The following is a 15,133-nucleotide window of genomic DNA, read 5'->3' on the forward strand; positions in this document are numbered from 1 at the left end:
ATTTCCCTTAAAAAGTCCACTGACAAAGGCTGGCCAGGTTAGCTCAGTTGGTTAGAGTATGGCCTGGCCTCGTAAGACCAAGGTCAAGGTTCCCCGTAACGGCCAGCCGCCAAAAAAAGCAAAAAACAAAAAAAAGTCAACTGACAGACTAGTCTTCTGCCAAATGTAGTAGACAAATGTATTACTTAAAGAATAAACAAATATATCTACAACTACCTAAGAGATTATAATATTTGTTAAAACTATTTTAGTACAACAGAGCAAATGACGCACAAAAAATCAGAGTTTTCAAACCTCTAGGAATGTTATTTTTTGCTTCAGTAAATAATAGAACAAATATGCTACATAGGTCATTATATAGTCATTTTGCACTAGATTGTGGCCCATTGACTAAATGCTACCACATTTATAGGAAAGTGCTACAAAATCAAGGAACAGCATTTTCTTCTATCATGCCACAAATGTTTCATGCTCAGTCTAAAACAGATTCTCTTTCTCCTCACTCTTATTGAGTTAGCAAGTAGTTAATCACCACCAAATGTGGCTACAGTTTGGCTTCTACCATATATTTTACTAAGAAATCAAATGAAACTTCTTTAAAACAACCAGAAGAAATTACACAAGCAAAAATTGTTCATGTGACAGAAAAAACAAAATTTATATTGGATAAATCTTAGATTAAAAAATTGGATAAGTATTGTCAAGGACACAGTTATCACAAAGGCACCAATAACAAACTGCCCTTCACTGTATGAAGTATAGGTGGTTTTTTATGAATGAATATGAAGTTACAGCCTTTTTCAACTTTTAAGTCAACTTTTAACACAAATGAACAATGATAATAATTGCTAATACTTATCAAAAGCTTTCTATAAGCCAAACATTGTACAAGTCGTTTCTATGCACTATGTCATTTAATCTTCACCACAACTGATTTTAGAGATGAGGACATACATTCCAAGTTTAAATCACTTGCTCTAATTCATACCACTGGTAAGTGGCAGAGCTGGAATTCTTATTCAGGTTTGACTGACTTCAGAACTTCTAACCATTACACTAGACTGTTTCCCAAATATACCCCAATGTATATGTGAGTGTATGTATATGTGTGTACAAGTTCAATAAATCCAGGTGGTAAAAGAAATTTTATAAACACAACAACCTTTGCTAATAAAAACCTATCAACACTTTAAAGGTAAAGACAAAGTTTAACCTTTAAAATGTTACTTGACTCTCATACATTGTTGGTGGGACTGCAAAATGGTGCAGCCTCTATGGAAAATGGTATGGAGGTTCCTTAAACAATTGCAAATAGATCTACCATACGACCCAGCCATCCCACTGTTGGGAATATACCCAGAGGAATGGAAATCATCAAGTCGAAGGTATACCTGTTCCCCAATGTTCATCGCAGCACTCTTTACAATAGCCAAGAGTTGGAACCAGCCCAAATGCCCATCATCAGATGAGTGGATACGGAAAATGTGGTACATCTACACAATGGAATACTACTCAGCTATAAAAACGAATGAAATACTGCCATTTGCAACAACATGGATGGACCTTGAGAGAATTATATTAAGTGAAACAAGTCAGGCACAGAAAGAGAAATACCACATGTTCTCACTTATTGGAGGGAGCTAAACATTAATATATAAATTCACACACACACACACACAAATCGGGGGGGGGAGGGAAGAAGATATAACAACCACAATTATTTGAAGTTGATACAACAAGCAAACAGAAAGGACATTGTTGGGGGGAGGGGGGGGAGGGAGAAGGGAGGGAGGTTTTGGTGATGGGGAGCATTAATCAGCTACAATGTATATCGACAAAATAAAATTAAAAAATAAAAAATAAAAAATAAAAAATAAAATAAAATGTTACTTGAATTTCCTATTTTTTGTATATTTAAAAGCCTGTTTTAAAAAGAATAACAAATTTATAAAATGGTTTTAGGGCTGGCCGGTTAGCTTAGTTGGTTAGAGTGCAGTGTTATAACACCAAGGTCAAGAGTTCAGATCTCAGTACCAGCTGCCCCCCAAAAATAAAATAATATAAAGTGCTTTTAGACATCACATATATATATATATATATATATATATACACACACACATATGTGTGCATGTGTGTGCAATATGTATATCATATAGATGATATAAGAAGGAATTATAGATGATATAAATGAGGAAATTATGATTTAGACAGTTTATGTGACTTGTCCAAAGACATCAGCTAGTAAGTAGCAGAGTTCAGACTCAAAATCATATCTACTGGTTCCAAAACCAATGCTTTTCCTACTAACTAAATCAGCTGTTTAAAGATAATTTATTGTCTTTATTTAGACTTTTGTATGCTATTGACTAATGGACTAACACTAAAATATGCTTAACTATGAGTGGGCTTTATAACTCAATAAATTGTGAGGCTTATAACATATTTTTAATCCTGAATTCCTCCATAGTTTTTTTAAATCGAGAAAAATTCCCTTCTTGCCCTACATTTCACTTTAACAAAATGGGCAGTGTTATTCCCTATTTTTTAAAAAAAGTCAATACAAATGCTATTATTTCTATTATAGCTGGAGAGCACCACCTAGAGATGAGAAAAAGAACAGAAAAATCCATTGGCCACGCATAACATAATACTTATTAAGATTTTCATCTGCAGTAGTATTTTCCAAAGTGTTGGAGGAAATACTAAATTAAACGTCTGCACGGCTCAGGTTGGTAACAAAAACGAGTGAAATGCACAGTGTGCAAGAATTAAATTCCTTATTTACTCATACACTAGGAAACAGTAGATACTAAGGATGTTAATGAGGTAATAAAATTTGTAAAAAAAAGTTTTAATATAAAATGATATCTTGTTCAAGGAAAAGTTAAATTAAAAACGAAAGTTAAACCAATGCCTTTCCTCACTTTGAGCCAGCTACCATGTTACAAGCTTTTATACTCATTATTAGTTCTCATAATTTCACGAAGTGGACCCGATTATTATCCCCAGTTTACAGATGAAGAAATGAGGGCTGGGAAAAACTATAGGCTGAATTCAAGACACATAAATTTTACTCTGCCCAATGTTGCCAACATTAAAATATTGGGAGATTTTATATAAAATCTGCATGCATATCCAGTTTCTCTTGAAATCATCTGAAAAATTAGAAGATCTGGTAATACAAGCAGCAAGCCTACATGTTAACAATTAGCTTTAGCCCCTTTTAGAAGGGGCATGCACTGACCAGATTACCCAGTTCCCAAAGTAAATAAGAAACTTAATACTTACATTCTGCCCATTTCACTCATTTTTGTTACTAACCTGGGCCCTACAGGCATTTAATTTCCAACCAACCCCCGGCCCCCACTACATCCCCCATTACAATATACAATAATCCTTTAATATGCAAATAAATACTGATAATCTCTACAAGTGGAGAGGGAGATGCAATGTTCCCCAAACTTGTTTAAATAGGTAACTCTTTTTTCAAATACTGAACACATTTTGGAAATGCTGGTCTTTAAGTATATTTACTGTCACCATATAAAGGATCTTTAGATAAATACCAAAACATGAGTGAAAATGGCAACTACTTACAAATATTAGTCCTGATATCAAAGAAGATGTCCCTGTAAGTGCCACATAGAATTTCGGAGTCAAAGAATTTAAAAATACTGTCACTGTCAAAATAAAAAAAAAAAAAATCAAAGTTTAAAAAAATGCAAATTTAAAGCACTTAAATTGCAAATATGCATGTATGTTTACAAGTGCAGGGATATAAGTAGTATTAAAATCCAGTATAAAATTCATTTGAGAAAGTTGTAATTTTTAAAAAGCTACTTTAAATTCCTATTGTTTCATGTCTTAAAAATGCATTCACACATGTCAAGGTAGGATTTTACACTGTTGATTCGTTAAGCAGCAAATCAAAATGAGATCATTTAGTTTGCTTTTGAGAATAAAACTAAAGCACTTATAAGTCAATTTAGACAAGAACTTTTACAAATCTATAAGGATAAGAAGCTGAACAAACATTCTTTTACAAAGGAGGTTAAGGCTGGTTAACTCAGTTGGTTAGACCATGGTGATAACACCAAGGGCTGTCAGGTGTTCTTCTCTGTACTGGCCAGCAAACAAACAAAAAACAAGAGACGTTTAAAACCATTCCCTAATTATTTTGGTTAAACACAAATCAGTGTTTCCAATTAGAGGGAAGGAAACATAGTGTATGTTTTGGGTATGTGGCCAGAGAGGCAAAAATAAGCTCAAAGAGAAAAGCAACAAACCGAACTCTATGCACCTGACTTACTGAAATCCTGGGATCAGATTCTTCACTTCAAATAATTGTCTCATAAATACTTTGGATTTTAGAAAGAAATAAAAATCTGTAATAGTCAATTACTCTCATCTAAATGGTGTATCTAGTTAACATGTAGAAAAATAAAGAATAAATCAATGAATAACATTTCACTGATCAGACAAACCATTAAGCACTTCATTCACCTGTTATAAAAGCCAAATTAGATCTTCAGTCTGGCTTATTTTAGTGTGTTAGTTATATTTGAATTTACATCGTACCTATCGCCTAAAAAATCCAAAATATTTCAGGACATTATTTCACAGTCTTTCACGTCATCTTATGGGACAAAAAAGGGGACATTTGTGTTCTTTTGCTACAGAAAAATTAAACCACGGTCCTGATTGTCAAAGTCATCACACAGAAATACTTCCATCTTGTCCTGAGGTTGCTGCTTGAGTAAATTATTACAGTGACATGGTAAGTGGCCCTGGGCCCCATCCACTTCGTCCTGTCTACAGCTAAAGAATAGTATTTGCAAAATCCATGGGGATCATCACTTCTTACACGTCTTTGTATCTTCAGCCCAGACTACATAGCAAGCGCTCTACAAATGTTGAAAGAACTAACGAACAAACCCCCTGCTCTTTGGGGCGCACTCTCTCTCCCTTTACTTCCTGTATTGTTCTATTACTAAAGATAAAGTCTAAGGGAACAGACAAAAATATCACAAAACTGTTTAACAGACCTATTTTAAAACACGAGAATGGTCGACTAAGATCATGGCATTTTGTTTCTTTGAGATCTTTGAATTACAGATATGCACATCTTTGTTGTCTCGGTGTGGGTTCTCTCAGCCGGGGCGGCAGGAGACTCAAAAGGAATGATTCTCAACGGATAATACTAATGATGGGGGTGTATATAAGTGCTACATTCAGTCTCAGAATGCTCTCTTCAGTCCTACCACCTGAAGCTTACAGCCTGTCAGGTGGCTTCTCCTCGGCTAAACAAGGACACAAGTGAGAGGGCGGATCTTAAGAGCTTAAGGAGGAAACAGTAGCTGCACCTCGGGTTTGACAATCAGCTGCGGAGTTGCGGCCCAAGAGAGAAAGAATACACTTGGTCGCGCAGCACCGACTCCTTCTCCCAAGACCTTTAGAACTACTAAGAATCTCTGCCCTGTCCCCCCTTGCCCCCAGCACCTATCCTGGTCCCCCGCCCGTCACCGGGAGATCTGGGGCTCTCACCCGCTGCCAAGTTCTCACACAGCCTTAGCGGGACCCTCAGAGCGTAAAGCAGCCCCATCCCCGCCACGAACCACAACGAAGCCCCAGTCCCCGCCAGCCCGGCCCGGAGCCGCTCCCTCCAGCCCAGCGGAGGGCTCAGTTCGGGAGCGGGTGCAGGAGGAGAAGCCGCAGCAGTCTCGGCTCCACCTAAGCCGCCGCAGTCCGCCATCTTGCCGCTCTCACAGGCGCCAGGAGCTGGGAGGGGAGAAAGGCAGGAAACCGGGACTCGGGAATCCTGGGATAGTAGCGGACCTGGAGTTGTCCCCTGTGAAGACTGAGTCCTGGGGAACGGGAGATTTGGAAGGTTGAGTGTGTCCCAAGATTGGAGCTACCAATCCTTAGGGTGGCGGGGAAGAGAGCGGATAGCGGCACCTATTCTGGAGGAACTGGACTGAGATGTGACCTCGGAATGAAGTGTTTTTGCTTCCATACGAGATGAGGGTCACCTTTCACTTCATTCCCGGGGTTGGAAAAGCCACCGGTCCTTCCAGGGGCCGAGCTGCTCTGAGCGCTTTGGACTCGGCTGCCATGGAGATCACTGGTACCATGAAAACTTATAGGAGTAGCAACTGCTATTTTGTAGGATGGAGCCTTGGCGCCAAGAGCAGTCGAAACACGCTGGCAGCGTCCAACAGATGAAAGAGGAAATGAATGTAACTCAGAGAGAAAGATACTAGACTTCAAATCACTGAAGGCAAAGCCAACTTCCGGGTGCGCTGGCTGCGGGCGCCGTCACCCTCGCGCGTAACTGAAATGGCGCCCCCTCTGCCGGCGTTTCCGGGCGGGTCATTCCGACGGCCCCCACGGTGATTCCATCACTCGGCTTCCTTCCCGGCCTGCCTCGCGCCCGCGGCCGGGCTAGGCCAGAGCAGCCCAAGATGGCCGACTTCGAGGATCGTGTGTCGGATGAGGAGAAGGTAAGGGGTCCGCCTCTCTCTCTGACCTTCTCCGTCGATAGGGAACAGGGGCCCGACCTGGCTGCGGTAGGAAGCGTGGCAGTGTCCCTAGGAAAAAGAAGCTTGTTGGCTCTCGGTGGCATTCTCTCTCCACAGTCCGGACGCTTCCCTCTTAGTGGGCTTTCCTCTGCCTCACGGTGGCCCCAGTTCCCCATTCCTCAACTCTCTTCTTTTCCTCCCGGGCTGTAGACACAGCCCAGTGGCCTTCCTGCAGAAGAGACTTTAATGAATCCTGACTGGACTCTTTTCTGTAATTATGAGAGGGGGCAATAGTGATGTCGCTACGTATCAAGAAGCATCTACTTGACCGCTTTTAGCTGTTGGGGCTCACCCCACCCCCTCCCCCGTTTTAGATATGATTAGGGCTAGGTTAGGGCGAGCCACTTCCTGCTCAGGGTAGCCTCTTAACTTCCCTCTTGCTCCTCCTTCCTCAGGAAGTGATTTTGCTGTCACGACTCCTCGATAGGGAGGTTCCCCAAGTGGTGTCCACCCCACTAAACATCCACTTCTTTTCTCACGTACGATCGGCTGAACAAATTCGCTATGATAAATCTGTAAGACTCAGGGCATTTGCTTCATTATTCGAACACCGCTCTTCCCTGTACACAGTCCCTTGATTGTAGTACATACGGCCCCCGCGGTCTTACAACCTCTAAACCGTGATTTCTTGAAAAATAGTTTTCGGTTTCTTGTTAACAAATCAAGAATAACCAGTAGATTTTTTTAAACTTCAGAAAGATTTTATGTAGCACATAAACCTCATGTTAACAAATTCTGTTGTGGACCAAGCATCTTGCCTTGTGTGATGCTTCACTGTGGTGTCTGATTGTAGTTGGATTTCTCAGGGTACAATTTGTAAACTTATTTCTAGAAAAGTGTCCTAAATACAAGAGCGTATTCTAAATTGCGTGGAATAGCTTTTTTTCTGACAACTGCACACCTTTCTTAATAGGTTTTCAGGCTTTTCGTAAATTATGTGACTTTTAGGGACTGTAGAATTTAGAATGACCTCACTAGATAACTTGTTAAATGAAAGGAATTAATGTCTTTTGTTTCTCACTGTGGTTATTACAAAATATGCACTCTTGAGTGCCCTGTAAATCTGGGCTTTTTCTTTCTTAATAAAAGATATTGGGGTGGGGAAGGGGACTGTTTATGATCCAGGGTCTTTTGTAGAATAATTTGATATATCATACCTACATATGGCATGCCATTTTGAAATGCCGAAGAATGTGCTCAACACTTACAAGCCATTGAACAACACTTTAACATTATATTTTCTCTTATTTGGAAATTGATTCTCATAAATGTTTAAGACTTAGAGAAAAACGAAGACATCTTGTATATGAACTTATGCTGGAAAGAAAACTATAATAAAATGTTTTTTCTAAGGCAAATAGTTATGATTCAGATGAAATTAGATTACAGGACAGTGCAAATCCTGGGATAATAAAACATTTGTTAGTCTGACTGGTCCATTTATTTTAAGCAAAAATATTGTTACAACAGAATTTCACAAAGAATTGGGATGATAATAAGCTTTGAAGTTTATGGTGCCCAAGTGATACACGTTTACCAGTGTTGTTGGATTTTTGTTTTTGACACGAGGTTAAAATGCCTTTTTAATTAAATTTGGGAAAATATGTATATAGATTTCAGAGTGCCAATTAAGATTTCTTTATATATTAACAGTGTTTTAATTAATGACATTAATAGTCTTGGTTTTGTAACAGCAGATCTGTGACCAGTTTCCTCTTCTAGCATACTTTTGTTGCCAAAAATATTTTAATATTGCTTTTTATCTTTGTTAGGTTTTCTAAAAGTAATAAACCCTAAGGTAAATTTCATGATAATAGTCTCTGATTTCCTTACAAGTATTTCTATAAAAGCTGGTAAAATCATCCATTCTCATAACTGACTGCTGAAGTTTTTATCACTTTATAAGGAGGAAGTTGAGCTTTTTAACTTCTGCATCATTACCTGAAATGGTCATGATGAGCTGTCTAAATAAAATAGGAAGTCAAAAGTTTAATAACTTGTAGAAATGAATGCTTTTAGTCTTATCCTGGAGTTCACAGTTTGAGAATGAGCTCTACTCTTCTAGTTACTTAGACTCTTCAGTTACTTAGTTTTAAATCCTTAGCAAGACCAAGATACCATAATTAGGAAGTTTGAAATATGAGATTAACTACTTGTTTGGTTCTTTGCATTGTCCTTTATTTCATGATTCAGCATTTTAAAAACAAATGCAAAGAGAATTTTAGGGTTGAAAAAAAGTGTTATTAGCGTATTTTTTCCCTTCAGCCTAACTAGTAGAATATTTATGTACAAGTTCAAAAATACTATAACTGAGAAGAGGATCTGTGTGTTTTCGGTTTAGACAATGGTATATCGGTTTTAAGGCATTTTTTGCAAAACAGGTTTATCAAAATTATTTAGCAGAGATATAGAAAATGTAAATAGATACAGGGGTCTTTTTGTTTTTTGCAGCTGGCTGGTGCAGGGATTGAATGATGCAGGAATTTGAAGGCTCTGTTAGAGCTCATGAAAAATATTTATACTTTTAAACTGGATTTCCTTGATTATGTATTACCTCCTTAATAAGTTATTATCCCAGAATAAAGTAAGCCCTAAAGCTTATTTGCCAGGGCTGTTTTCTAACAAGTCACCAAGTAGTATTAATATTACCATTCTTTTATCTTCACTTCTTTTCAGTTAATTTTGCTAACTGGTATTCATATAATCTGTTATAAAAGTCTGGGACAGGAGCATAAAGCCTAAGCAGGTGCAAACTTAGATGCCCAGTCTTTTGTTAAGAGTATAGGTTTATTATAATTTCTTGCAGAACATTTAGCTATTTTATTAGGACAGATTCTAACCACCTGTGTGATTTTGGAAACATAACCTCTGTGGATGGGCTTCATTCAGTTTCTTTCTAAAATAGGGAGGGAAGGGAATTGGATCTAACCAACCCAACAACATTTAATGAAATTTTTCAAACTCTGATAAAAAAAATTTCAATTTTAAAAATTGAAACGTTAAAATGTTCTAGGAGGTGCTATCATTATCTGCTTTTCTACATTTGCCCTGGTAACAAGACTGTGAGTTCCTTGGTAACCAAAACCATGTCTTTTTATCTAGTGCCTGGCATAGCACCAGGCACACAGTATAAGCACAGCCTGTAGTATGAAAGAGTTCACAGCTTCATTAATTCTTATATTTCTCCAGTCCACAATCCTTCATCGCCTGTAAAACACCCCCTCCCAGTTATTTCTGGTAATCTTTAGGTATTTCTAGTGTTCAGGAACGTGCCTCTTTGGATGCCACTTTGTGCATTCATTGTGTCTGAGCAGTTGCTGCCATCACTGGTGCTCTGGCATGCCATTGCTGGGAACATTCGACCCCATGGGAGTGTTTTCCTAATAGATCCCATAAAGCTTCAGACTTATGGATGCCAAAATGACCATGTGTACTTCGAGCTTTACAAAACCCCTAATGAAAGTATTTTCTCAATTTGCTGTAAATCTCCTTTAGAGGTCAGGAAAGCACTACAAAACCCAGGTATCATTTGCTCTTTTCTGTCTCCAGTGCACAAACTTCTGTCATCTCCTTGCCAAAAAATAAAGTCCTTATATGGATCAGCTCATGAAAATAAAAACCCTGGATGGGGTAAATTAGTCATGATACTAATGACAAATGACTACTTCGTGTTTTTTGAACTAGATAATGATTTCAGTATTCGTTTACTGTTATTTTCCCTTCTCCCATCATCAGAACCTCCTGCCAACCTCTGCATTTTTGTTCATCCCACCATTATTCACTTAACTGCACAGGCCCAGAACATTGGCATCATCTTTTTTACCCTCAGCCTCTCCTCTCATGTTCATTCAGTATTCAAGTTCTGTAAATTCTTCTTTCCTATCATTAGATTCTGTTCCTCCATTTCCATTAATTTAAAAATAAAAATTATTTTAGGTATATAGGAACCATGATCATATGCTTAAAATTAAAATGGTAGGGAAGGGCATGAGTAAAAAGTCCCCTCCCACACCTGCCCTCCAGCCACCCAGTTCTTCTGAGAGGCAGCCAATGTTACCAATTCCTTTTGTATCTTTTCGTTCTGTGCATATACATACACATGATGTCTTTTGGGGACAAACTCATTTTAGCTAGGCCAATGAAACTAATGTATAAAAGTGGAATAACAACTAATTTAATAAATACAGAATGGACTAGATTCTGTTTCAGATAGGTCAGGTACATGAGAATCAAATTATAATTTTTTAACAGTTTGAACATGGAATTAGAACAAGAGAAATTAATTATATAGTCTAAAATTTGAGTGGTATTTACCTTCATAATAGGTATATATACCCAACATCAAGACCAAGTCTGATATTTGGGTAACAGCAGTGGACATTTTTTCCAGGTTAGTACTAGCAGGGGAGTTTTGCAGGGCTGGAAGGAAGCCCTTATGTATCAAAAATTTGCATATTGCAGCTTCTTCTGCAGTCTTTCCCCTTAGTTAATATCTCTTCCCTTCTTTAGTCACTCAGCCAAAAACTTTAGTGTTATCTTTGACTCCTTTTTTTCTTGCAGTCCACATATAGTTCATTAGCAAATCCTTTATGGTCTTAAAAATGGTCTTTAAAATAAACCCAGAATTTGATTATTTCTTACTACACACTTATTCCAACCACTCTGGAAGATGTCACTATGATCTCTCACGTAGATAATTACGACAGCCTTCTCTCTTGTCTCCCTGCTTTTGCTTTACTCCTTCCCAGCCCTCCCCACAGCAGTCTTCAACAAAGCACCCACAGTGATCTGATTAAAATGTAGGTCAGAACATGTCACTCCTCTGTTCAAAACCCTCCAGTGGCTTCCCATCTTCAGAATAAAATTTCTTACTCTGACAAGTCCCTACATGTTCTGGGATTTTACCTCTTTACCATTTACTTGTGACTTCATTTCCTGTCTGTCTTTTTCCTGCTTCTCTCGGTTCCAGACACACATTCTCACCTAAGGGTCTTTGCATTTGCTCTTTTCCCTGGAGTTCTCTTCCTTCTATATCCCTCACTTCAGATATTTAACCAGAAATCATCTCCTCAGTGAAGCCTTCTTTGGTTACCCTATCCAGTTCCAAATCCTAACATATTTTATCCCCTTACCTTGCCTTATTTTTACTCCTCAGCATTTATCACTAGCTAGTATACCCTGTATTTCAGTTGTTTAATCTTATCTATTCTCTCTCTACCCATTGGAATGTAAGTTCCATGAGAACAGTGCACTAGTGAATCACCATTGTCTAAAACATAGTGGGCCTTCAGATATTTGTTGAATGAGTGAATGAATGAATCTGGCCTTGATAGCATCTGTCTTGATTTCCTGGTTACCTCTCATAGGGCAGTCTGATTTTCAGGTTTTGTGAAACTGTATTGAGGACACCAGTACTTCTATATTACTGACAGATTAATTTTTATTAATGGAGCTTTCTTCTTAGAAAGCTTCAGCAAGTCTATGTTACCTACACCCTACAGAATAAAACCAGAGTAGATATTAGCCTAACTATTGTCATCTGATTCAATTTATTTTCCTCTACCCTTCTCTTTTAGCTCCAAATAAATCCTCTTTGTATCAACCTGATCTGCTTACAAGAGGATGTTTTCCCCCCACCTTTTTTGTTCTTTCTATTCCTTCACTTGTAATGCTGTCCATCTGTCCCCATCCCCCTGCAGTACCTATAGTGTTTTGCAGAGCACAGCTTGATCCTATCTTTCTTTTCCTTGTAGTTGTCTTTCACCAACCCAATCCATATCCTTCTTCTTCCTAAGTTCTATGCCACATACTATCTGTACTACTGATTTGGTAGTTTTGCTGCTTTGAATTGTAGTTATTTTTAAATGGTTAACACATTCTTACTGGGGGCTATTATTTGTATAAATCGTTTTGCTAACAGTGAAAGTATACAAAGATTGGAAAGCGAAGGTGCTTATTGTATGTTTGTCCTATGTTATTTATATCCACTATGATGATTTGCACTTTATCTTAGCTTAAGGTAGTGGCTGTCAACCTTGGCAGCACATTAGAATCACTTGAAGAAGCTTTTTAAAATCCTCATTCCCAAACCCAACCCCAGATTATTACATCAGAATCTCTGCAGGTAGAACCCAGGCATCAGTATATTTAAATCTCCCCAGATAACTCTAATATATAGCCAAGGTTCATAACCACAGGTTTAAGGCAAAAGGAAATTTGTTGGCTTCTTTCGCTATTCTTTTTGTCCTTATCTTTAGTACCCACCTCAGTGTCTGGGACCAAATGAATTGTTTTTTATTTTGTTTAGAGTGAAAGAACACAAAGATCTGAACTTTTAAAGAAGATACTTTACTCAAAATTTAATAACACCTAGGCTTTTGCTTAGGAAAAAAATTAAGTATCTGCTGTGTCTACGTCCATCTCATGTTGGTTACCTCACTGGAATCTTAAAACAGTCTAGATATGAGCAGGTATTATAATCACATATGAATAAATTAAGACCCAAGCAATTAAGTAATAAAGCTGGCTTGTGAAACCAGGTCTGCCTCTCAGTGATTTTGAAGAAACATAAAATTGGTAAAAAGATATACCTTTAAGATAGAATGCCATAACATTTGAGATATGCACAGATCTTAAAGGCAAATCCTTCTTGTTTCCCACTGCTTCTGTTTCCATCCAGCATTGGCTCTCACTATAGAACTCTACCCTTTTGAACTTTGCATCTGCATCATGGCTCACTAGACTGGCACCTGAACCTCAAGGTGTTTGATGTGGAATTTTCCCTAATTTCTTAACCTAGTTCTGACAGTTTCCAAAACCATACTCATTGTATATGGTAGTGGGTATTTTAACACATTTAAGCTCCTAAGCAACAAGTTGCTTATGTGATCTTTTCATTCATTTTCACCTTTTTTTCTTACTCATTGGAGCATTTTATTTTTTTTACTTCCCTAGTTTTTTTGTTTGTTTGTTTGTTTGTTTTACTTCCCTAGCTCTTGATCTATTTATTTAGCCAGATCTGCTAATTAAACCAAATAGGGTCCATTCCCTCCTTCCATATACATATCAATGCTATTTTGCATTTAGGGTAAGACTTAACTTTTTTTTTTAATCTTCACTGAGATTGAGCCAATACTTTAAAAAAATTTTTTCTAATAGTTGATGACTAAAGCTTACCACTTACTTTGAACTTCTAAATGAACACTTAAGATGAATACTTGGTAATCTTTTTTATCAACATTCTGGATCTTTTATATTAAGAGAATCCAGAATAAGAACTAATGATTTCCTTCTAACTTGGTGCATAGAGAAGTTGTAAATTAAAAGGGAGTGGGGTAGAAGAAAAAGATTCTGGTTAAGATGGTGGAATAGATGGTCCCTAGTGTCACTCTCCCACAAATCAACCAATTTACAACTATTAAAAAGCAACAACAGCCAAGCTGGGGCTGCTAGAGCTCAGGGGAAGAGGAGGAGAGACCTACAGAGCGCACGAAGGGAGGAGAAGCCATGATGAGAGAAAGAAAGGATCGCTCCCACCATCTCAAGTCCTGGCTGCTTCAAGGCTGTGGAGCTGGTGAGCACATGGAGCAAGAGCTGGCAAAAGCTGCAGCTGTGCCCTACCTATGAAGTTGCTTGGAGGCGGCAGGGGAGAAGATGGCCTGGGCGGCCCCCAGGCCAGCAAGACCACTAACAGGGTTCCCACAGACCCACATAGGAGCTAGGGGCCACAGACAACTGAAAAAGGGAGCTACTCAGAGGCTGGTGAGTCATTGCAAGGGACTGGCACATGGCCCATCCCATGAGAAGTGTTTGGAGTATGAGCGGTGAGGGAGGCAGGACCAGCGGGGGAACATTGGGGCACAGCAGGGACAGCTGATCTGTCCTCCAGCCAGCACAGGCCCACTCAAAGGAGACTGGTCAGGAATATAGAACTGCAGCCAGTTTGCTGAAAAGACTCAGGCCCAGAACAGAGTTTCTACACAACGCAGGGTACCAGACTTCACAGGACCTGGAAGTGCTTACAAAGTCAACTGAAAAAAAAACCTGAGCTGCACAAAAAGCCTTCCCCAGGGAATCAGCAGCAAAGCGGCAGTTTAGCTTGACTATAGGGCTCAAGTACTGGTCCCCACAGGAGATTTTGGAAGTAACCAAATGACAACAAATTAGTTCCAGTGCAGAGTTTAAATAGTGGGAACAGCAAATAATCCAACGCAGAACTGAAAGAAAAAACAAAATACCCACAGATCAGACACAAAGTTTGACATTAACTAGTAAAAGTTGAACTCCACCAAAGAATACCTATAAAACCTTGGAAGGACCAGAAGCCCCTTGGGCTCCCAAGCCAAGGAGTGGGGAGGGCCGGGGCCTCAGCCACGTCCCCCCATGACCACACCCAGCCCAGTGACAACCACCGAGCTGCTGCTGGAAGCCCCCCTGGTCTCCCTGCCAGAATGAGGGGGAGTACCAGGGGCCTCAACAAAGACCCCTCTCCTTACTCCTCCCATTCTGTTTCCGTCTCTCTTCCCCTTGCTGTTCCCCCACAACTGCTCTGTAAC

General features: G+C 39.0%; 2 protein-coding genes across 3 annotated transcripts in view; one reads left to right on the forward strand and one right to left on the reverse strand.

Moving 5' to 3' along the window:
* Positions 1-5,916, reverse strand: part of ST7L (suppression of tumorigenicity 7 like) — a 65,403-nt gene extending 59,487 nt beyond the window's left edge. Inside the window, exons 1-2 of one of the 2 annotated variants that reach the window (XM_063104345.1) lie at positions 5,545-5,752; positions 3,598-3,680 (exon numbers count right to left, since the gene is read on the reverse strand). In XM_063104345.1, coding sequence (XP_062960415.1) covers positions 3,598-3,680; positions 5,545-5,752 — 291 coding nt within the window. Of the gene's footprint in view, positions 1-3,597; positions 3,681-5,544; positions 5,753-5,835 lie in introns of those variants that run through there. The other variant, XM_063104347.1, reaches the window with a different exon arrangement.
* Positions 5,917-6,439: 523 nt separating this feature from the next.
* Positions 6,440-15,133, forward strand: part of CAPZA1 (capping actin protein of muscle Z-line subunit alpha 1) — a 37,664-nt gene continuing 28,970 nt past the window's right edge. The window contains exon 1 of the mRNA XM_063104814.1: positions 6,440-6,500. Within this exon, the coding sequence (XP_062960884.1) occupies positions 6,462-6,500 (39 nt within the window). The 5' untranslated portion in view covers positions 6,440-6,461. The remainder of the gene's footprint in view (positions 6,501-15,133) is intronic.

The sequence above is a fragment of the Cynocephalus volans genome, chromosome 8 (assembly GCF_027409185.1).
Source record: "Cynocephalus volans isolate mCynVol1 chromosome 8, mCynVol1.pri, whole genome shotgun sequence".
Taxonomy (NCBI): domain Eukaryota; kingdom Metazoa; phylum Chordata; class Mammalia; order Dermoptera; family Cynocephalidae; genus Cynocephalus; species Cynocephalus volans.